The 24,362-nt window shown below is 43.0% G+C and overlaps 1 protein-coding gene across 1 annotated transcript in view; it reads right to left on the bottom strand.

Moving 5' to 3' along the window:
* Positions 1–24,362, bottom strand: part of ATP10A (ATPase phospholipid transporting 10A (putative)) — a 118,300-nt gene that overhangs the window by 57,933 nt on the left and 36,005 nt on the right. Inside the window, exon 2 of the mRNA XM_050914159.1 lies at positions 13,724–13,928. Coding sequence (XP_050770116.1) covers positions 13,724–13,928 — 205 coding nt within the window. The remainder of the gene's footprint in view (positions 1–13,723; positions 13,929–24,362) is intronic.

Genomic DNA, 24,362 nt, shown 5'->3' on the forward strand with positions numbered 1-24,362 from the left:
GAAGCACAAACGTACACAGGAGAAGAAAATACAATGAAAGGTGTTTTCTTTGCAATTGTCCTTAAAATAAACCACTGTCCCTTATCTCTCAGGTGACTATTGATGTATCACCCTCTGAAAAACATTCTAAAAAGGCAAAGTGTTGAGGGGAAGTAAATGTTACAATGCCTCTACAGAGTGGGATACCAACAGGTAGAGAGATGAAGGAACTATAGAGATCTGTCACAAAAAAAGGAGACTGAATTTAGCTCTCTCCAACAAGACTTTGGAGCTTCACGTGTAAGATAATTCTGAATCTCTACAGTGAAATGCCAACCTTTCTGACTCTGCTGGCAACCTCACGAAACTGTCATAGCTCAAGAAGCAAAGCATGCCGCTCTGCCCGATGAGTTCGTTTGACAATTACACAGTGTTCAAACAACATATTCCCCTTCATTAAAAGCGTGTTGTAAGGGTGATTTAATGGCCTGCTGCTAGTGATATTAATAATGCATAGTTATTAAAATGTTTTCCTTTATTCATCTGCCCTACTTTACTGCTGCAGAAACCTGAGTTTGATGTTCAGTCCTTCCTTCCAATAGGACAGCATGAGTACCCCAGGATGCCCTTGGGTGACAGTGACAGTTACCCGCTTATCACATTGTGTTTACTGGCTATGCCAGGGATCTTATCCAGACTTCTCCCTGCAGTACAATTGCTGGATGAGGGCTCTGGGATTTGTTTTGGCGTGTGTGTCTGGAGGAAACAAAAAGGGAGAAATGGAGTCATGGGGACAACTCAAAGGAAATATTTAACAGACAAAAATCTGCCTCAGCCAGAAAAATAGCTTTCCAGTTTAAAAGCTTTTAAGTGCAATAAGAATGCATCCTCCTAATGCATCAGTCCATCCTATTATTGCTTTATATAGCAGTACCCTGCACTTACCATATAAAATTAATCTGACCTTTTATTAATGTGCAACTGGAATTACATATTGATTTTATGTATCCAAAGCATGCAGACTGTTTATATACTAAAGAAGTGAAATGTTTTAATGTCTAAACTGCATTAGTCTCTCTGGCAGAATTTATCTGTGCCACTAATTCACAAGAAAAGGAAGAAACAGTTTGATCTGTGCTATTTAGGAACTAAACAGATCCAGCTGTACATCAGAATTCAATAGCTTTGTTTTCCACACTGACAACTACTACTCTATTGGATTTTTTTCAGTACTGTTTGTTTAAATGGAACAGAGATGTTCAGTGCTCAGAAACACTGGAACAGCTGATCAAGCCAAATACATGTTAGGGTGCTGATCTTCCTTTGGTTGACCTAAGTAAAAGTTTTCCCCTTTGTAGAAAATAATATGAGGGAACAGCACAATATCCAGCCTGCAGGAAAAGAAATGTGTTGCTTGCAAGGCCTAGGAAGACCAATAATTCTGTGAGAGCCAGCTGAAGAAACTGCTGTTAGTCAATCATGGGACAAAAGTACCAAAAAAAATGTCAACCATGCTGAAAATACACACATGCACGTTCTAATGTCCCTTGGGATGATGGCCATCCTTAGCAACACACTGAAAATTACAATGGTGTGAATGAATTTGTTCATGGACCATAGTAGCACTGGAGAGTGGTAAGGGAACAGAGTATGTCAAGGCTCAAATATGGACCCAGACCTGGACAATTAAGAAAGTGGTACCTGCCTGTTCCAAAAGCTAGCCACTGAAATAAATGAATGGGTTCATAGTCTGTAATAACCAACCTCAGCATTAGCTCAGTGCTTCAACTAAACCACAAACCAAGCCTCTCAAGGGCTCGCAAAACTCTGCGTACAATCCACACTGCTCCTCCAGAGGCTTTTTGCTTCATGTTCACAGACACCCAGTAAGATGTAACCCTTCCCACTCTCCAGTGCTTTCCCTTTCTGGAGAGATTTCTAGCAGTCTTCCTGCTGCATTTCGTAACTGCTGGAAGAAAACTTCACTTGATTAGTGGCAGAAGCATTGCACAGTCATTTTAATTTAGTAGCACAACAGCTCAGGTCAGCTTCCGAATATACCTTGGCCTACTCCTGCTCTAGTCTGGGCTGCTGGCCAGTCTGACTTCTTGTGGGATGAAGTTCTGCCAGAAGAAATGGGAATGGGAAGGACTAAGACCCTTCAACCAGACGAGGGAAATGCCAAGCACCTCTCTTACATCATTCCACAAATAAAAACCAGAACATCACAGTCCTGACAGGAGAGCGAGTGGCTGGTAATGAAGGGTTTTCCTTATGAATGGTAAAACCTAACAGTAGCAGCTGTAGTGTCAGGATGCAGTTAAACACACCAAAGCTTGATGAGCCCATCTCAACCTGAAGACAGGGAATCTGGATAAAAGCAGCTTTACCTTGCAAGGCATTATGTTTAAGAAATGTTTCTAGGATGTGAGGGAAACCTGTAACATACAGCAACCGCCCAAGGAACTGAGAGACTCCAGCCCCTGCCAGCTGCAGGAGAGCACAGAGGGAAAGAAGCAGTCCTAATGAAAAGACACCTTTTATTCCAAATATCACAAGGCAGCATTCATATCAGCACTATCACAGGTTTGTCAGCCTTTCCACGAGCATCTCCAGTGTGAGAAGGCTATATAACCAAGTAAAAACTCCCTAAACTGGATGCTGGCACATCATCTTTGCTTGGAATTTTATCTTGTATCAACATACGCCATCACATGCCTGCCCGACTAATGTTTCTAAGGCAAACACGGCATTCAGAGTGCAGCTTCTCTGCTTAACCCCAGCTGTTCTTCCCTCATAGCCCTGTGTAGAGGGTGGAGAGGGTGGAGGGGCAGCTGTGAACATTAGCAGTCAATCTGAGGGCAGCAGGGCTGTGGCTGGCATGTACAGTACACGTGGGAAGTTGGGATGGCTGCAGAACACTTTGGCTAATAGCTTCGCTCTCTGGTCTGTCTATTCTCATCTACTATCTATTTTACTGAACAAGTTCCTTTTCAATCAACACGCTAAAGACTCCAGTAGCAAAGTGAAAAACACCTTTTCAAAAACTCAAGGAATTCGAGGGTGACCTTTTTCAGACACCAGCTGATTGCACAGATTTTATGAAAAGAAATTCACGATGGCCTTGCCAGTTCCGAAACCGGAGAGCAGAGCTGAGAAATGAGCTGAGGGGGACGAACATGTATCGCTGGGGCAGGGACTGAGGTTCGCTTCCCTGTTCAGCACTCTAGCTAGCCTCATGCTTCAGGCATGCACAATGGTTACAAAGTTCCTGCATAGTCTTGTCTTCAGTAATCTGTGTGCTTCGTTCAGTTAAGTGTGGAATTAAACATACATGAATATGACCTGTTGAATCAGAGCACAGCAGAACAGCAGAGTCTATTACCCTTGTGCAGGCTTCCCTCATCAGCTATCTTATCCTCTGGGCAGATGTCATCTACTTGGACTTCTGCAAGGCCTTTGATATGCTCCTCCACAACATTCTTGATGCTAAATCGGAGAGATGTGGGTTTGATGGATGGACTGTTAGATGGATAAGGAATTGGCTGGATGGCCGTGTCCGAAGAGTTACAGTCAATGGTTCGATGTCAAAGTGGAAACCAGTCATGAGTGGTGTCCCTCAAGGGTCTGTACTGGGACCAGTAGACAGTGGGACTGAGTGCACGCTCAGCAAGTTTGCAGATGACACCAAGCTGAGTGGTGCAGTTGATAACGCTTGAGGGAAGGGATGCCATCCAGAGGGACCTTGGCAGGCTTGAGGAATGAACCCATGTGAACTTCATGAAGTTCAACAAGGCCAAGTGCAAGATCCTGCACTTGGGTCGGGGCAATCCCCAATATCAATACAGACTGGGATGAATGGATTGAGAGCAGCCCTGTAGACTAGGACTTGGGGATTCCCATGGATGAAAAATTGGATATGTGCCAGCAATATGCACTTGCAGCCCAGAAAGCCAACCATATCCTGGGCTGCATAAAAAGCAGCATGGCCAGCAGCAGGTCGAGGGAGTTGATTCTGCCCCTCTATTCCACTCTGGTGAGATCCCACCTGGAGTACTGCATCCAGCTCTGGGGTCCCTGGTACAAGAAAGACATGGACCTGGTTAAAGCGGGTCCAGAGGAGGGCCACAAAAATGATCTGAGGGCTGGAACACCTCTTCTATGAAGAAAGGTTGAGAGAGTTGGGGTTCAGCCTGGAGAAGAGAAGGCTCCAGGGATACCTTATTGAGGCCTTTCAATATATAAAGGGGGCTTATAAGAAAGACGGAGAGAGACACTTTACCAAGGCCTGCTGTGACAGGACAAGGGGCAACAGTTTTAAACTGAGAGTAGATTTAGATTGGATATAAGGATTAATTTTTTACTATGAGGGTGGTAAGACACTGAAACAGGTTGCCCAGAGACATTGTGGATGCCCCGTCACTGAAGTGTTCAGAGTCAGGTTGGATGGGGCTTTGAGCAACCTGATCTAATGAAAGATGTCCCTGCCTACGGCAGGGGTGTTGGATTAGATGGTCTTTAAAGGTTCCTTTCCAACCCAAACTATTCTATGATTATATGACTCTTATGCAAATATTCACTGTTATAAGCATTCAATAAATGTGAGATGTGGAAGTGCAATCAAAGAGAACAAATGTCAGGAATAAGACCAACAGGGAGAACATCAATTAATAAAATAGTTTGTGTAATTTTTCTTCCATGTCATTATCAGTTATCTACCTTAATCAAAGACGGGTGAAACAGCTTCCTGTGGAGCACCAGGAGATACTCTATTGCTTTTTGTTTCTTAATAGCTGACATGACCCACCTCCATGTAGTCAACAGCAGGACAAAGTCATTTTTATCCCTTCCTGTTACACTGCAACAGCCTGTAAGTCAGATCCCTGTGATCTCAGCCATACAGGCCACATTGCTATTCAGGTATATGAGTATACTTAGCCATCTGGGGTATGGTTTTGAATCTGGTATTTAATCAAGTCAGGCCAAAAGTATAATAAGCAAACAAGCTTGGAAAAGTTAAGTAGAGGCTGGTAAATGCTTATGACAACTTATATGCGCTTTCTAATCATGTTGCTTGTTAAACATCAAATTCTCTTTCTCTTAGAAGCCAAAAGGCTAAGTGTTCCCTGCTTTGATGTAAACCAGTCCATTACTGTGTCATTAAAAAAGCTGAATTAGTGTATTAGCACTGCTGTCTATAAATCTCCATGCACTACCGATGTTTTTAATCCAAACCAAATGGAAGTATAAGCACTATAGTTCTGTGTGGAGAACAGTATCTTCTCCAGTCACGTACCTACAGGACAATCGTAACTTTCTCTCTCATAAGCACATACACGTATGTAAAGTGTCTGACCATCACAGAGTCATAGCAGAGCTTGAAAGCATGAACCTGAGTATAACCGATGAATGGAAATTTTCATGAGTTTATTGAAGCAAACTTTTGAGACGTACAGCCAGCCACTTCCCAAGTAAGTGACATTTTAATGCAAATTTCTACTGGCCTCCGTGGCCTTATCAGTACTAAAATGTGTAAAAGACTTGGAGGGTAGCAGGTGGAGAAAAGAGAAGTGGAATGAGGTTTCACATCCTGGATGCTGAGATAAATACAGGAGTTCCTCATTCTGTTGCTCTGCCTTTTCTGGCAGAAAAGCAGACCCCTTCTCCACCTCAGTGCTTCCAAAGGAAAGTGAGACCATACCATCATAGCTGGGGTTACACGTGGCTTAATACTGTGAACCCTCCTGCTCTGGAAAAGAAGGCCTTTTCATCCTTTCCTAACCACTGATACTGCCAACTGGGGTTGTGGTATCAGAGACAAGTGTAGTGTGACATGTTTCCAGCTCAAAAATCCTGGTCCTAAAATCAGGAGTTCTCAGCATTATATTACAAAATCTCATTTCTCAGAACAGATACTCCAGATATGTCCTGTTCCCAGCTGACAGGCCAATGTATGCCTAAGGAATAAACAGTTCCAGAAATAAACTTTTGTTCAGTAAAACTGAATTAGGCTAGGAGATCAGAAAAGTCATGATCAAAAACCAAAAAAAAATTAATTGGAAAATCTCTCCTTAACTTGCTTTAAATGTACATGTTTACTTCTCTATAAAAGGAAAGCAGTATAGCATTTTACTTTCTCTACGGACTTGAAATGCTCTCTTGTTTTCTAATGCTTTTTCAGAGAAACAGCAGAACGGAGACATGCTGGACTATCGATACAGAGAATGAAATGTCCTGCCTCTCTGGAGATCAGATGCAGCATGAGCACTGGCATAATACATTTCCTTACATGGGTTTACCACTGTTCCACCGGTGCTGGAAGGATTACCCTAGGGATGGGAGCTCCTTCGCAGCCAAGACATTCAAACTTAGATTCATCAATTTAGCCCCTTTAACCTATATTTAAACACAAAAACAAACAGCCAATGCCAATGATAAAAGTCAAGTACTCTGCACTCTTCAGAACTGGACTCTTCCTCCACTTCCCCCCCTCTGCTTAGATTAAGACATCCAAAATTTGCTCTTACAGTTATTCAAATTCTTTGTCCCTCTAATGAAGCTCTCTCGACAGTCAAACTTGCGGCCTGGACACCTGCACAACGGAAACTAGAAAGAGACTATAACCTTGCTCAAAGCTGACCAAGGAGGAAGTGAACCATCATTCTTGAGTTTTTTATTTCCCCATACCTCCCAGTGTGAGATTGCTGACTAAATGCCATAGTAAAATGGTAGAGTGAAAAATGTTCTTAGCCTTCCTTTAGGACTTTTAGCTCGCACAAGAGTTTGCCACAGCACTGACTTGCGTCCTGCTCTGCACCAGGCCATTCTGCACGCAGCTGCTATACGTTTGTTTCTCTGTTAGAGAGACAGTGGTTGCTTCCTCTGTAACTAGACATGTCCACAGTTTCCACACAAGTCATCTCTGAACATGGTACTATCCAAAAAAAGATACAACAATATAGGTGTAGGGCTTTTCATAGCAATTCAACCCTCATCAAAGAAGTCTACTGAACATTCAAGGCATGACCTCGGACAAAGGTCTTCACGGGGTGTGACATGCTCACATTTTGCACCGACAAACACAGGTCTTCTTAGAAGACTTGTTTCACTAAAATCTTCAGCTAGACTGTAAAACTAAAAAAATAGTTTTTAATTTAATATTCTGGTAGTGCATAGGGAAAAACATTGTTTTCTTTTGCTTGTTTGGTTATTTTTTTTAACTCTCTTTTCCCTCAGGGAAATCTAATTTTGGCAACATGTGTGGGATGGAGCACTAATCTGCTGTTTTAACATGTGTGTATCTGGAATTTTCGAGCCACTTTTCCTAGCCTTGTGAACCTTCTCAAAATACTGCAAAAAAGAAAGGCACAAGGGATAACCCCCAAAACGTTCTAGAGAGACATTCACTGTTCTTGTGGCCTGATTCTACCCTGTTAAAGTACTTACAGTCTAAACAACACTGAGTATGTTGACTAGTTCACATGTACTTGATTATAATAGTGTACTATTCCCACTAATTTCAGGTGGATGATAGCCTGAGGGTAGTAGTGGGACAAGGAGCGACAGGGAGAGTATAGCTATGCCCATTCTTGTGTTGCTTTAGAAGAGTCAATCAGACTCTTTGAGATAAGAAGCTGATATCAGCAGGTGAGTTGAAAACTAGTCCACCTGGGAGTTGTGCGGGTTTAACTTCAGCTATTCTCTCAAACTGGGATACTTTAACCAATGCAGACGGCTACACAAGAAATCTTAGCTCAGTTTAGGTTAAACCAAAATTTGAAAATTGCTTTCTTTCCTTTTTTTTTTTAATTTTTTTGAGGGAGAAAAACTGAATGCAAAAGGAACATCTACACTGAGATACCAAGGCTGCCCTGTGTGTTGTTTTCATGCAATTAGCATGAGTTGCCCTTCCCAACATACCTCATACATAGAGCAGCCTGCAGCCACCAACAGTCAGGCTTACAGTGCAGCCCTTCTAGAAAGCAGTCTTGTCTTCTCTTCCGGACCAGTTTCTGCCTAGGACTCACAGGGAAAGAAAGAGATGGTATAAATGGCTTAATGCTTGGAACAGGGAGCTGTGGGACTGTTCCTCTAAGTCCAGCTGTACCCTGTATGCTTCCAGCACTGTGCAAGAACAGGTAGAGCTGGAATGAAAGCTGGATCTGACAATTCAGCCCAGCTTCCAGGCTGGGACAGATGAGCAAACGTGCCTGCAGTAAGCATAGGCTCTGAGTTTATACATATTCCAGAAGGGTTCACATACTGACTTGTGAGGAAATTAGACTGATGAGTTATTTTGGTGCTAGTCTACATTCAAATGAACCCTCCCAAACAGGCAGACACCAAATTCAGATGTGCTTTTTAGACAAAGTAAATAGGCAGCCCCAAAGTAATTTGCAAGACTTACCTAAACCTGTTTAATCATGCTAGTACAAGCTTGTTTTGAACAAAGGTCTACTCTTAGGAGAAAATGAGAGGGAAAAAAAATCCATCCCCTATCCCCACCAGCTCACAGAGGGATATACGCACCTTCTCACAGGGGATGGCAGCTGCTAGATTTAGCTTAGCTTTCAGCTGAACTGAAGCTTTCCACATAAACATCCAGGACATGGCCAGTGGTTAATAAACCATAAGCTGCTCCAGAATCCACAGTGGGTCTTTGTGGATTTTGTTAAAAGGCATACTGAGTAAAAACAGTGGAGTATTTTGTTTGTTTCGTACTACAAGGCAGCAAGAAAATGTAAATGTTTTTCATGAGTCTAGATTCATACTATCAAAATATCCTAAATCAAGTTTATGAAACCTGAAAGGGAGTTTTGAGCTTTTGCAGCCCAAGCTGTATCTGCTTATCCGCTCTCTGAAGAGCGGCTGACACGATGTCTCAGATGGACGGAAAACATTCCATAAGCAACTGCGGAGGGTGTGGTGGCACAGCAGCCTGCAGAGTAGCACAGAAAACACATTGATTCCTCCTGCCTACTGTGTCTTCTATCAGATCTAGTGCACCAGAAATGGCTGCTGTGACTCAGCAGCAGTGAGGGTGGGTTAGAAATTAGAAGGAAACTGGTGGAATACCAAGAAACACTCGTTTTTTCCAAGCGATGCTTACTGGTCACGGCTAACACCATTAGATCACTCACAGTGGGATTTAGCACAGTGCTTTCTCCCAGCTGCGCTCGCCAGCGTGTCATGCTGCACACATGGATCTGATCCGCGTTTCAGTGTGAAGACAGTCCACTATCCTTTTCACTTTAAAGACAGAGCATACAGAAGTACATTTCTGACTATTTTAAACATTTCTAGCACATCCTGTTGCTGTAGTAGCTGGATAACAAGACCACAGTATTTCAAGTCTCAGAGGAAAAAATGTTAAGGCCTTTGAAAAATCTCCTGTTTCCTTTTTTCTTTTTTAACCTACTCACTGAGAGATTTATTTTTTTCTTGACTAACTGTTGTGAGTGTACAACAACAAGGTATACATTAAAACTGGTATCTTCAGATGTACAAGCCACAGAGGAATATATCAGTGACTTCTCACAGTTTGTCTATTGATAGGTTGTAGAATCATATACAGAAAGTAAAGGTTTGTGTCAGATCACATTCGTTAACAAACATGCAAAGCTAAGAAGCAGTATGTTCCCAGTCTACTATAAATTACTCAGACAAATGAAAGCAGCACTAAAATAAGCAATATTTCTGGTCACTTGCACTATAAAGGAAGACAGTTTCTTGGAATTCACAAGCAGAGAGGTCCAATCCAAGCCCACAAATGCTGATCTTGGATCTTCTGAGCATATGTTTAGAGTATAATAATGCCTGCAAAGCACTGGAAACAAGGATACAGAACTGCTTCTATAATTGCTTATTGCTGCTTCAAGAGTTGGGCTAAAAAGAGATCAGAGTGGTACTTTTCTGAGCAAAGGTTTGGAAGAGGGAAACTGTAAGACCTTTTACTCTCTGAGACTATGGACCTTACATGCTGTTAATGCTGAAGAGAGATGCACACAGATCCTTCAGGGCATGCTGGCAGAACAGCTGCCTTTCCAGAGGACAGCTCTACCCAACGTAACAGGCTTGCTGGCCTCTGGAGAGGGCATTTGGAGAGAACGCTGCGGTTGCAAGAGAACTGCCCAGCTCACACCCTACTTCTGCAACTCCAAATTGGCAATCAGGCTCTCTACAGCAAGCAGCTCGGCGCAGACCTGTGGCACTGTAAATTGCATGGATGGGCACAGGGCAGGGACAGAATAAGAAAAGCATAAAAGTGGCTTAAAAGAACTGTTCCTACCCCCACTCCTTTCCCATGCCCAGCAGAGTGATGGGTAGAAATCGCTATCCTTCATCGACCTGCTTCACAGGCACATGCTCAGAAGTTATCAGTTCATGTAAGAAACACAGAAATGCCAAGCTTTGTAACACAGCTTCTTTTAAATGCTTGAGATACTGCTACAGAGACATTATTCAAAGACAGCTATGGGCAGCTGATATTTTAAGAAGCTTCCAAAAAATCTGTGTTTCTTGTCCTATGATAAGCCACATGACCAGCCACGTCATTCTGTAAGGGGGGTGGGGGAAGAGTTTAGCAGTGTGGGAAAGAGAGGGTCAGGACTACATAATCTATTTGTTTGTTTTCCTGCTTGAACAACAGGGCTGCAGAATGACACAGAACCAAACAGCTATAAACATAACTGAGAGTTGTTCTGCTGAGTACAATGGTAACGTAAAAATGTAAAAGCATTCTTGTCCAATGCATGAACAGGTTGTGATGCAGATCCTATAAGAGATTTGGGAACGAACTTCTCTGAGGTTTGGTAAAAGGATGGTCAGCATTTGGTGCAAGAAAATTTTGGTCTTCCAAAGTATTTTATGAGATGTAACAATAAGCTCTCTCCAGTTGTGGCAACTTAAGACATACCCAGATAGGAACTGAACTTCACTCCAAAAAACGGGCATCACCTCGCTGTTCCATGCTACTTGGCTGTGGGCCTACTATTCATCCAACACTTCCCAAGCAGCTCCCTCTATCCCACTGCTGAGTGTCTCTCAGCAGGGCAACACCTTCAAGAACTAGTAAGAATCTATCCCTACTAGTATGGGGTGAGGAAGCTAATGCTGCTGCATGAATTAACAGTGTGCTCAGACAGGTTTTGGCCAAGACTTTAATGAGGATGACAAGTATTCTGCTGCATAACTTATGGGATGCTGTTACAGAGAGGCTCTGTGATGCTGCAGCTGCTGAGGACTTGGTACTTGCAGGTGTGCACTTTGCCTACAACTTAGTTGACGCAGGAACCCAGGCTTGGATATTTCCTGCTTTCTCAGCTATTTTAAGAGAGGGGAGGTAGTCACATGTGGTTTTCTTACAAGCTCTCTTTCAATACTTGACTTCTTCGGGCCCAGACCTGTTTTCATTGGAATGAATGAGCTTTCTGTCATTGACCCCAGTTTAACCCCTGACAATTTATTATGGACCTCACTGCTATTGTAGCTAGGCATCTTGTGATCTACAATTTATTTTTAAAAATTATTTATCCACATATTTGGGAGCACACTTCTGAAATAGAAAGTTCCATAATCATCTTACAACACAGAGAACTAAGACACGGAAGGAGGATGGGCTGGAAATGCAAAGTGCGTTAGGTGTATACAAAGCTGACTCTAAGTATCTATATGATAACCGATTTCCTCAGTAAAGCAGGGTATGCTGAGCAAGCCACGCCACGTATACCCTGATGTGCTGAGTTGCTTGACCCACAAACCTAGCTTTGCTTCCCTAGGCAGGCATTGTTTCCTCAGCTTTCTTCCCTAACAGGGCCCAATTCAGCCTCCAATAACTTTTAACCTGTTTGGGGAGGAAATGGCACTGACACTCCCACACAACAGTCTAAAGGTTATAGGTCTTGCCAAACTGTACAAAACCCAGACTTGAAGTCTTTAGCTGCCTGGTTTGGATCAGCAATTTAAACCTCAATGAGTATGCCAAACACGAGATTGCAGGGGCACTCCCTCCTGGTTTTCCTGCTGTATTAATGCATGCATGTGTTCGCTGGTTGAAGACAGAAGAGTGACTCCACAACTGATGGCTCAGGCACACATCTAGGCATCACAGCTCCCAGGAGCAGGGGATTGTGTAGGGTCAGACGGTCCCCTCTCAGCCCACAAGCTTCCAGGAATCACACTCGTAGTGCTGAATCGCGACTCTGCCACCACGAAGCCAGGGATCCTGACGCAGTATAAGGGACTCCTCTGGGCAGCAAGGCTCTTGAAAGCCAGTCTTGTGATGATCTGTACTTGGACACATCAGTTCCTTTCACTGTATTTACCAGCACCTCCTGCTGCGTGTCAGATGGTCTTGGATCACAGAAATCCAACCATCTGCTGTGGATGAGTGGAGGAACTGGTACTTTCCCGGGTCTTCCTTTGAGATAGAGGTGGGACGTGCCCTTAGCTTGTAACTGTACCCACAAACACGAAAGCATCCCTGTATTCAGTAGTCTATATGCAATCTATAGGTTTTGTCCTACATAACGTGCCTGAGGTCATGCAGGAAGTCTATGCTGGCAGAGAACTGGGATACATCATCTGAGTGCCTCCCTGGAGCTCTACCCACTGGGAGAAATTTCCTCTCAGTGGGAACAGGATGGGACGTTTGAGCAGCAATTCAATTAGCTTCTTTGAAACAATCAGAGTTTTTGAAACATCTGGCCTGTGGTTGATTAAGCTTCTTGCCGTGGCAGTAGCTGTCGTGTCATGTCTAAATTCTATGTGGAAATCACTGATGATTAAACAAGTCTTTATCTCACATTTTTACAAGCTATTCAGAGAAAGGCTCTATCTACCATAAAGAATTATTTGGAAGCCGCATTGATTTTTATCCTATCGGTTGGATTGCAACTTCATTAATGCTGATCTACCTCAGCACAACTATAGGCTTTGATGACAATGGTAAGGGCAGCAGCTCCCATTGTTCGCAAAATCTCTCAAATGAAAAGAGCTACTAGGAAAAAAGATGCAGCTGAGTTCTAGAAAATAATTTATTTTTTTCCTGACAAAATACAGGAAACTGGGGTTAGCTGGCAAGAAGGATGGGAGAGGAGGGCATACAAATAAATACTACTTCAATAAGATTATTAAAGCAAGTAAAACTTCAGGTAATTTCCTCTAATCCTGCTGACAGTAAATGATGTGGATTTTGTTTTGTTTCAAAATAGTGCTGTTGAGGAGAGATAAGCACAGTGAGAGAACAGTAAAACAGTTTTTCAGCACAGACACCTCCAGAATGCATGTACGCTGTCCCTTTAAATCTTACAAGCTTTAATGCTCCAAGTGCTGGAGGGGTATTCTGCAACATGGAGTTTCAGGCAAAATTCCTAATTGAAACTGATCTCGTTTGCAGGCAGGAAAAGCAGTTGTTTATATTTAAATATCTTCTCACTGGGTAGTTAAAATGTGTTTTCAAAAATCAAGCTACAATAGAAGCCATTAAAAACCCCCAACATTTTCCAACCGCACACAATTGCCCCAAATAATTCCTATTCAAATTCATGGAAAAACTATGGTAAAACTTCTGATACTATGATGAGGTCAGCTGTTGGCGAGTGCTAGTATTTTAATGACAACCATAACGGTAATTCATTAGCACTACTAGAACAAGCAGATTTAGCTGGTGTGGAGTGGATTGGTGAACAGTTTACCTACCTGAAACAAATTCTTATCTTAATTAGAGTTAGGAATAGTGACTTACCAGCTCTAAGAACCTCCTCACCACCTGTCTTTGTTTTAAGTTAGTTTCACCATCCAGGTTAGCTGTTTCTATATGGCACAGCCCATCGGGATCACTTGAGGAGAGCAGCAATATGTCAGCAGGTATAATTTCATTACAGCGAAGCTGCACAAAGTCTCCAACTTTCACTTCTTTCCAGTATCTGCTTATATATTTCTTCTCATTTCTGGAAAAAAAAGACATTTACAGGACATACATTAAAAAAAATGCACAGACTGGGGTGCTTCCGATAAGATCTGGTTTGATTTGTAACAGGAGCACAGTGCCTTTGGAAGGTCCTCAGGTACTCTCAAGTTACACTGGGAAAAGGCAATGCAGAGTACCAGGCCGCTTCCCACTGACTCAGAGCCAGGTCCGAGTTCCCAAGACACTCTTAAGGCCCAGAGGACAACATGTTGATGTTAGACCTGGCTAAGCAGGGTAAGCAGGAGCTTCACACACTCTCCTTTCCCTCCCTCCATGCTCCGAGCCATCTGTCTGACCCCATGAAGGGGAGCGGGCCGCTGTCTGTACCGGGTGAAAAAGAGTCACTTTCAGGGCAAGGGGGGAACTGAAACAGGCTTGGGCGCAGGACACCTGCTTGGCACAGCTCCTGAACGTCCTCCATCACGTACCACCCTCTGATGCACCTTCAGATAGCTTCCCCTTGTTCCCTCTTTCCAACAGGGACAAACTTTGTATAGTGCTGCATGTGATATTTGGATGAAGGAGCCAAAAATCCCTACCTGAAAGGAATTTCCACTATTCGTCACTAAACCTAGAATTACAAGGACATGTCATGTGGAAAAACACAGTCCCAACTGCTCTACTGGGAAAGGACACTGTCATTTCTTTTAAATATTTCTGCAGTATTTCTGTTCTAGCCATAGCGCTGTCTGTTACATAGCTAATTTCTGCTTAGTTACGCTGAACCTTTTATTTTGGAGTGTAATTTCTTTGTCAATTCCAAGACTTACCCACCTGAAACAGTGATGTGTACGTTGTTCACTTAGATACAACCACTAAACCTTGCTAGTTTTAAAGGTCATGCTAGTTTGCTATTTTTTTACTTTTTAATTTTTCTTGAGAGCAAGAGGAAAAAGGAACAGGTGATTGCTTAATTAATTCTAGCTAAAATTCAAGGGTTTAGTTTCATGACACGCACACACTCATGTGCTTTCTTGGCATTCGTGTAAATTGCTTTCTTCTGTTGTGTTTTTGAAAGAAATTAATTTCAAAACAGCCACAATACTAACTTGATAAAATACCTCCTGAAAATGGGAAGCTGCTATTCTGACACCTTTCTAAGCTGTCAGAAGGCCTTTTGCCATGTGAACACCTAGATGGCTGTCAGCGCTGGCACTGTCACTGTCAACAGAGACAGTCTCCTGTGACAGCACTTTAACTGGCAGAATGGGATTCTGATGGGGGGTGGGGAGTGGTGGCAGCTATTTTATGTTCTTTAAAGTATATTATTTTAAAATACATCACTTTCAGTAGTAACGTGAATAGATTTGTAACCAAGTGGAAACATGCAAGTCCTGCCAATATTGTTACTTTGGAGTTACTGATAGCCATGCCTAATTCATCCTTGTCATGCCTTCACTGGTGTTACAGGAATTAGTAACTTAATTGGCTTTTATTCATGTATTTAGCCTAAATCCTGAACAGTAATGTGTCAGGTAGCACAACAAGGATGTATCAAATCAGGTTTTACCTCCCAGAATTTCTTCATTGTTCTTTCCTAACATCCAGTTTATAAAGGGAGGAATGAAAATTATGGCTGTGATTTCTATTTTGCTAAAGCCTGAAAAGGATTAATAAAAGCCAAGTGTAAAACACGATAGTCTAACAAGGGCAGGTAATATACATACTAGGTGCTGAAATTACCCATTCCCATCACACTCAGGCCGAAACCAACTGTCGCGGTTTAACCCCAGCCAGCAACTAAGCACCATGCAGCCGCTCGCTCACTCCCCTCCCACCCCTGGGATGGGGGAGAGAATCAGAAAAAAAACCCTCGTGAGTTGAGATAAAGACAGTTTAATAGGACAGAAAGGAAGGAAAAACAATGATAATGATAATAATAATATGACAATAGTAATACTAAAAGAATTAAACTATACAAAGCAAGTGGTGCACAATGCAATTGCTCATCACTCGTTGACTGATGCCCAGTTAGTTCCCGAGCCGCGATCCGCCCCTCCCAGCCAACTCCCTCAATTTATACACTGGGCATGATGTCATATGGTATGGAATAGCTCTTTGGCCAGTTTGGGTCAGCTGTCCTGGCTGTGTCCCCTCTCAACTTCTTGTGCCCCTCCAGCCTTCTTGCTGGCTGGGCATGAGAAGCTGAAAAATCCTTGACTTAGTATAAACACTACTTAGCAACAACTAAAAAGATCAGTGTGTTATCAACATTATTTTCCTACTAAATCCAAAACACTGCACTATACCAGCTACTAGGAAGAAAATTAACTCTGTCCTAGCCGAAACCAGGACACCAACACTTAACTTTTCCTGCTAATGAGTATGAATTGCTTTGAAACCCAGTGTGCCATAACGTAGTACAAATCACCGCACCGCAGATCTGAAGGGTTTGTTAGCCATACAATCTGTAACTCCAAATCCCTTCACATGTGGCCGTTGCTCTTCATCCTTTTTAATTTAACTGTGAAACTGGGTGATGTTCAAATGCATGTACAGTGAGTAGCAGTATAGAAGTATGATCAGTCTAAAAATAGCAAGTAGTCCCATACTATGCTATAAGCACTACAATTTTTTATTTAACTTCTATTGTTTGAAAAGCATTGCTATTTTAGCATTTCCTCATCTCTCACATGCTTAGCAACTGCCACAACTGTATACACTGTGGCAGGAAGGGTGGATATCGAGCAACACAAGGCCAAATGGCTCTGCTGGCATAAATGAAGTTGTTCAGCCTGAAGAAAAGGCTGCAGGGAGACCTTACTGAGGCCTTTCAGTATATAAAGGGGGCTTATAAGAAAGACAGAGAGACACTTTTTACCAGGGCCTGTAGTGACATGACAAGGGTAATGGTTTTAAACTGAAAGAGGGTAGATGTAGATGAGACATAAGGAAGAAATTTTTTATGATGAGGGTAGTGGGACACTGGAACAGGTTGCCCAGAGAAGTTCTGAATGCCCCATCATTGGAAGTGTTCAAGGTCAGGTTGGATGGGGCTTTGAGTAACCTGATCTAGTGAAGGATGTCCCAGCCCATGGCAGGGGGATTGGACCAGGTGATCTTTAAAGGTCCCTCCCAACCCAAAACGTTCTGTGATTCAGTGAATCTATGAATGCAAGACCTCCTGCACATGCACCAGGGCCCCAGGGCAGAGCCCCCTTCATCAGACACATGGGAACAAATTGGCCCAGTATTCCACTTGATCAGCTCTCTGCTAACAAGGGCCAGTAGTGGATGGAAAATTACTTCCTAATCCTCTTCAGCCAGGGTTGCTCTATGTCCTCTAACACAGCTCTGAACTCAGACTTGTCTCATTGCAGCCAGTGAGTAGTCACTGCGAGTGTTCTCTGCAGAGTATGGCACGATACTGTCTTCAGATGGGGCAGTTCAGATACTAGATGCACTATAAATACATCAGTCCTTTAGGAGCATTCCTTTAACATGCTCAGCCTACTCTTCTGAACACGCAGGTTAGCTCACCTCGAGACAACTGTCATACCTCTAGCCAGTACAAACACACCAAGTGACCCCGTTGATACGGTTACAATTTTGCCATTGACTTCTGCAGAGACAGGTCTTTGTCACCCAAGTTTTATATCACCTACTAAATGTTTATTCTTGCTGTTATATTGTGCCAGTAAATTGCAGAAGTTATATGATATAGAGAGGAATGCCAGACTTCTTATAAGAGAAAGGCTGTCTTCAAAATTTAAGTTCTCCTTTGTGTTTGTAAGGTGTGGCATACAAGAATGCTTGATTTTAAGTTTATTTGAAGTTCAGGGATTTAAGCAGTTTTGCCTCAGTGTGTCCTCACAGACGTTATTCTTCCAGTCCCTCTTCAGAATGGGCCCCTTCCACGTCTCTAATGATGTACATTGCATTGGCCTGCTGTGATAGAAAACCTGAATTAAACACAGTATATCCATGGGTGGGCATATGTGCATCATTACGTGTTTGGTGGTGTTTTCAAACAGTTCAGTACACTTTTCAACTTCAGAGCAAACATAACATTTAAGCAGATGCTTCAGCTGAGCTCTTCACAGTAATGGCCAGGCTTGGAGGACACCAACAGTTCAACACACAGGACTGGAATGAATACCAGATCCCAGGGACCACCTCTTTGCACTTGCAGGCATTTAGGTAATGGAGACCACATCCTATGCACTCTTACAGAACATCAACAAAATACAGCAATATGGGTACTTGTTACTCACATGGTGGATGAAAAGCTGGACATGACCCAGCAACGTGTCCTCGCAGCCCAGAAAGCCAACTGTAGCCTGGGGTGAATAAAAAGAAGTGTGGCAAGCAGGTCGAGGGAGTTGATTCTGCCCCTCTACTCTGCTCTGGTGGGACCCCACCTAGAGTACTGCATCCAGCTCTGGAGTCCTCAGCACAGGAAAGACACGGACCTGTTAGAGCGGGTCCAGAGGAGGGCCACAAAAAATGATCAGAGGGCTGGAACACCTCTCCTATGAAGAAAGGCTGAGAGAGTTGGGGTTGTTCAGCCTGGAGAAGAGAAGGCTGCAGGGAGACCTTATTGCAGCTTTCAATACTTAAAGGGGGCTTATAAGAAAGATGGGGACACACTTTTTGGTAGGGCCTGTTGCGATAGGACAAAGGGATAATGGCTTTAAACTGAAAGAGGGTAGATTTAGACTAGATATAAGGAAGCAATTTTTCACAATGAGGGTGGTGAAACACTGGAACAGGTTGCCCAGAGAGGTGGCAGATGCCCCATCCCTGGAAACATTCAAGGTCAGGCTGGACGGGGCTCTGAGCAACCTGATGTAGTTGAAGATGTCCCTGGTCATTGCAGGGGGCTTGGATTAGATGACCTTTAAAGGTCCCTTCCAACCCAAACCATTCTGTGATTCTATGATTGTATGACACTCATCCAACAGCCACCACGATTTTTCCTTGCAGAGTCCTGTCTGTCCACTTACCTTGTAGGTGCTTCTGAAAGGCCTTCCTGTCTCTGGTCCTTAATGTCCTAAAATCATCTGCAAATTTGGCTGTCTTTCCTTTCATAATTACCCAGCCAAGAAATCAATGTTTCAAACACAGATGCCTTGGTCTATTTATCTGAAACTTTGCCATTTATTCTTGCTTTGTCCTGACTCCATTGCTACTGCGTGGTCGATGACAGTCCTCTGCAGTCTCAGCACAAGGCTTCAGGCACTGCTTGCAAGGGACTCTTCAACAAAAGCTTTCAGCAAGTTTAAGTAAACATCATCCGACCTCCTGGAATATTTTGTTGAAAGGCTCAAAGAATTCTGGCAGGAACACAGGACTGGGAGGCAGCATCTCAGTTAGTGGGTCCATCCCCTTCGCATGGTCGCAGGAAACCCTGACATGGATGTTTAGGCCAGAAGCTAACACCTCACAACTCTAGTTCTGCCCTCAATTATCACCAGCCTGAAGATACATTTTAGTACCTATAATAAACTTAAGGTTGATGCTGCAAGAAACCAAAGCTGCAAACCACGATGAACCACAGGAAAAGGTCAGAGATACTAATTCTTATCTTTCAAACCTGGAGAGTTAGATAAAAGTCTTCCAAATCAATATGCTGTCACGAACTACTGCCATTCTGCAAAAGGAATACATAGATACTGTTGTTACTGTCTAGTTAAATCACCATGATGAACTATTAATTTCAGACAGCTATGCCCAGCTACTGTAATGTGTTGTGTTGGGCTCACATATTAAAAATGTCCATCCTCCTGCACACAAGCTAATCTTTATCGACACATTTGCATGCAAAGCATGTATCTTTCAGCTGTGGTTTAAACCCATAGTCACGTAAATCTTCATGCTCCTCTCTGCCACAATCAGAAGCAGAACTTGCCAGTGCTTTCACTTTTCTAAGCATATCTTTACAGGTAGACATTGATTGAAATCTAAAGATGGATGGCTAAGAAGTCAGCCGGCGCAGCTGCATTGACATCAACACTGTTGTTAGCCAACAGCAAATGTGGCCCTGGCAGGAGTCAAACTCCTCTAGAGGTTAATGTTCTTTTGCAACAATGAAGTGCGATTATCCCAGCATATCCGCTTTCAAACATACAAGGGAAAGTCTGCAACATCCTTTCAAGTGTATGAACATACAGAAAATTACTTTAATTGCTATCAAATATTTGTATTAGTCTACCTACTGCATATATTTGGCCTATGCTCTGTTTTGAAGCAGAATAGCCTGCAGGTTTGTGCCAAATTTGAGATTGGCTTTGGTTAACAGCAAAAACTAAACAAAATGAAAAATATTGATGTTTTTTTTCTTTAAATGTCTGTTTTAAATTTAGAAACACAGAAACTCAGAAATTACATTTTCTTTTCCTATTAACCATGCTCTTCCCTCTTCTGGTCTCCTTTGCAGCATGAGCTGATAAACATCATGCCATAATTTTGCTTTTCTGGCCCTGTAGACATCAGTTTGTATCTACAAAAGGCTGAAGATTTCAAACTGTCTCTATTTAAACATTACAAAAATAACTGCTTCCTTCTTTTGAATAGCTTTTAACTGTTTTGGTATAATAAGGAATTATTCAAAATGACTTAAAGGGAAGTAACAAAACTACACACACATAAAATTTAAGAGGAATCTTCCCTCTTCTCTCTTTGTTTTTTTAAAGCCCGGGGAAAGTATCACAAGCAATACTTGGTAAGGAAATGTGAAGGCCATGCAGCTGTAATCTGTTCCACTTGTGCAAGGCCTGCATCCTAGAAATTTTATACATTAAATCAAGAAGATGGGACTACTAAGTAATAATTTCTTACTTCCTATACTTCTCCACTGACAAAAATTAGTTAATGAGTGGGAACGGCTGACGCAGATTTGCTCCACCAATTCCAGTGAGTGGTTGGGTCACCTGTGCTTCTGTGTAACACTGCCCTAGCTTGGTCCCAACATAGGCTCCTATATTCATTTCAGCAGGGCTTCTAAAATACATTTAGCAAAAGACAGAGGATGTTCTCTGGTACCTTTTGGAGTGTTCAGTCTGTTCAGTCTGGCTTACACAGCATATCACTTCCTACACAGGTTGCGGCTGCAACCCAGAGGTTTTTAAACCTCTCAAAACATCCAAATGAAATGTTGTTTCCCAGTCCAAGCCCATCCGCTGACTGGCTTTTGAAGTAACAATCATCTTCACTTCAAAAGAAATCAGACTCCTTTGCCTTCCCTGCCAGCTGAGGTTGGTCATTGAACCAGTAGGCTTTAAAAGAAACACAGCAAGAAATTAAGTCTGTGGAAGAGGAAAAGCCCTCCACAAAAGACAGGTGAAAGAGTTGTTGTGTATGTACAAGGCATACTTTGGAGCTGTTCTTGGTGTCAGCCAGGTCCTTCCTTTCCATTTCAGGAGGCAGAAATAGAGTGGGGTATTGCAAAAGAATGTATCAGGTACATCTCTGCTCCCAGTGACTTAAAACATGTTCAAATCAGTTGGCTACAAGTGCCATGACAAGTCTGCCGGTTAGGATCAAGCTAACTAAAAAAACTTGAGGCTAATTGGCAGGGCCCAAGCAGAACAGCAGCTCCTGAAGGAGAACCTCAAACTGTAATGCAAACACAGAACTGTCACATTAGGCCAAACTATCCTTAGGGAGGCTCCAGCATCTAGCTGTTTCTCAACAGGTCCTTCATGCTCATACAGTTTTCCCAAATTGTCTGTTCTTTCCCTCGCCTGGGCTGGAGTGCTCGCCTTCAATCCTCCACCACTCCTCCTGACACTCCTGAAGATGTGGAGAGTGTTCACACTAACTGAGCCCATAGCACTCTATTAACACTTCGGTGGCAAGTAGAGATTTTGCATAACACATCACAGGCTACAAAAGCAGAGCTGGTGGACAGCACTGAAATATGTGCTCAAAACTGCTGTGTTATAACCAGTACCAATTACGATTTGAAAACTGCAGGTGTAGCAGATCTCAGTGTTTAAAAACAAGAGTTATCTACGAGACCAAGGCATATATGTGGTGCGTTGACCCTGGCTGGATGCCAGGTGCCCACCAAAGCTGCTCTATCACTCCCCTCCTCAGGTGGACAGGGGAGAGAAAATATAACAAAAGGCTCATGGGTCGAGATAAGGACAGGGAGATCACTCACCAATTACTGTCACGGGCAAAACAGACTTGACTTGGAAAAAAAAATTGATTTATTACCAGTCAAATCAGAGTAGGATAATGAGAAATAAAACCATATCTTAAAAACACCTTCCCCCCACCCCTCCCTTCTTCCCGGCTTAACTTTACTCCTGAATTCTCTACCTCCTCCCCCCGAACGGTGCAGGGGGACGGGAATGGGGGTTGCGGTCAGTTCATCACACGTTGTCTCTGCCGCTCCTTCCTCCCCAGGGGGAGGACTCCTCACACTCTTCCCCTGCTTCAGCGTGGGGACCCTCCCATGGGAGACAGTCCTTCATGAACTTCTCCAACATGAGTCCTTCCCATGGGCTGCAGTTCTTCACAAACTGCTCCAGTGTGGGTCCCTTCCACGGGGTGCAGTCCTTCACGAACAGACTGCTCCAGCATGGGTCCCCTGCGGGGTCACAAGCCCTGCCAGCAAACCTGCTTCAGCGTGGGCTTCTCTTTCCACGGGGCCACAGGTCCTGCCAGGAGCCTGCTCCAGCGTGGGCTTCCCATGGGGCCACAGGCTCCTTTGGGCCTCCACCTGCTCCAGTGTGGGGTCCTCCACGGGCTGCAGGTGGAGATCTGCTCCACCGTGGACCTCCATGGGCTGCAGGGGGACAGCCTGCCTCACCAGGGTCTTCACCACAGGCTGCAGGGGAATCTCTGCTCTGGTGCTTGGAGCACCTCCTCCCCCTCCTTCTTCACTCATTTTGGTGTCTGCAGAGTTGTTTCTCTCATATATTCTCACTCCTGTCTCTTGGCTGCTGTTGCACAGCAGTTTTTCCCCCTTCTTAAATATGTTATCCCAGAGGCGCTACCACCGTCGCTGATGGGCTTGGCCTTGGCCAGCGGTGGGTCTGTCTTGGAGCCGGCTGGCATTGGCTTTATCGGACATAGGGGGAGCTTCTGGCATCTTCTTACAGAAGCCACCCCTGTAGCCCTTCTGCTACCAAAACCTTGCCACGCAAACCCAATACAATATATTACACAAAGTCTGATCACGCTAAGTATCTATGGAAACATGTTGAGAACCATTTGGGTACAATTACAATGTTGTGGCAGAATGAAGGAAAAACATGTAGCATAAGTTAATGCCAAAGGAGGTTACATAATGCCCAGAATATGTCTCCATTCCACCACAAACGATAACATCTGTTTCTATGAAAATAAATCATGAAGAGGCTCTGAATCTGATATTAATCAGACAAAACAGATTAACAGAGTGTGTTCTTGAGAAACGTTGAAGAGAACAAAATCTCTCCATGACCGAAGTTTCTAAATAGACCCCTTAATCTTCACATTATTTTAAGGGCACTTAAAAGTCTTTTTGTTTTCATGGACTTCAAATATTCTTTTTTTCTTTTTTGGAGGATTAGCAAGTGCAAATGTATGTTACAGTTGGTAGAAGTAAATGTGTGTGTATAGCAATGACAAGGCATAAAGATGCCTTTTATTAAATTCACACTTTCTGAAAACTGCTAATCTTTCTGTTACAAGTCAAACTTGCTATGAAAAAAAACGTACCTAGGAAACCTCAGTGATTCAGGTTTATAATGTGGAAGTAATAATTTAACTTCTCTTGGCAATACTATCTCCATTATACCTCATGTTGAAAGAAACCTCACTATTTTTCACTATAAGGAAACACTTGCTACCTGGAATAAAAGATTTTTCAGCCAAGAAACTTGTTGTGATAACAACATGAAACATAAAAGCAGAACATGTAGTGAAACTTTACACAAACTGAAGAAAGAAAAAGCTGTCTTCTAGAACTTGATCTTAAAACTCCAAGACTGTTTCAGAGAGACATTTAGTATTAATTTTTTTTAAGTGGTGTGATTCTCAACACTCCTATGTTTACTGCCAGAAATGCTAATAAACTGCTGTAACTCTTCCAGTAAACAGATATATTGGGAAAGAAGACTATCAGTCGCTTATACTTAGCAGGATGGATAGGTAATGGTTAGTATTGAGGCTTCCTAAATGGATATCACACAAGGAGGTGGAAGAAGTAGAAGAACGGCCTGGATGTAATTTGCATCCAGTCCTACAGACATTAAAACCCACGAGTCAGTCACCTCCATACTAAAGCCACAAAGCTTTTGATAGCTTGAGATATGAGAACTTCTCTCCTGAACAAAGTAATGCAACAAGTGCTCGTCTTCATATGTCTTCTTCTGAGCATCACCAAACACAACCCTTGCACTTCACAACACTGCTTACTGGTACCTAGAGCAAAAAAACACAGATGCAAAGGAGACAGCTACCACAGCAGAGGGCCCAC

This window comes from Gymnogyps californianus, chromosome 1 (genome assembly GCF_018139145.2).
Source record: "Gymnogyps californianus isolate 813 chromosome 1, ASM1813914v2, whole genome shotgun sequence".
NCBI lineage: Eukaryota > Metazoa > Chordata > Aves > Accipitriformes > Cathartidae > Gymnogyps > Gymnogyps californianus.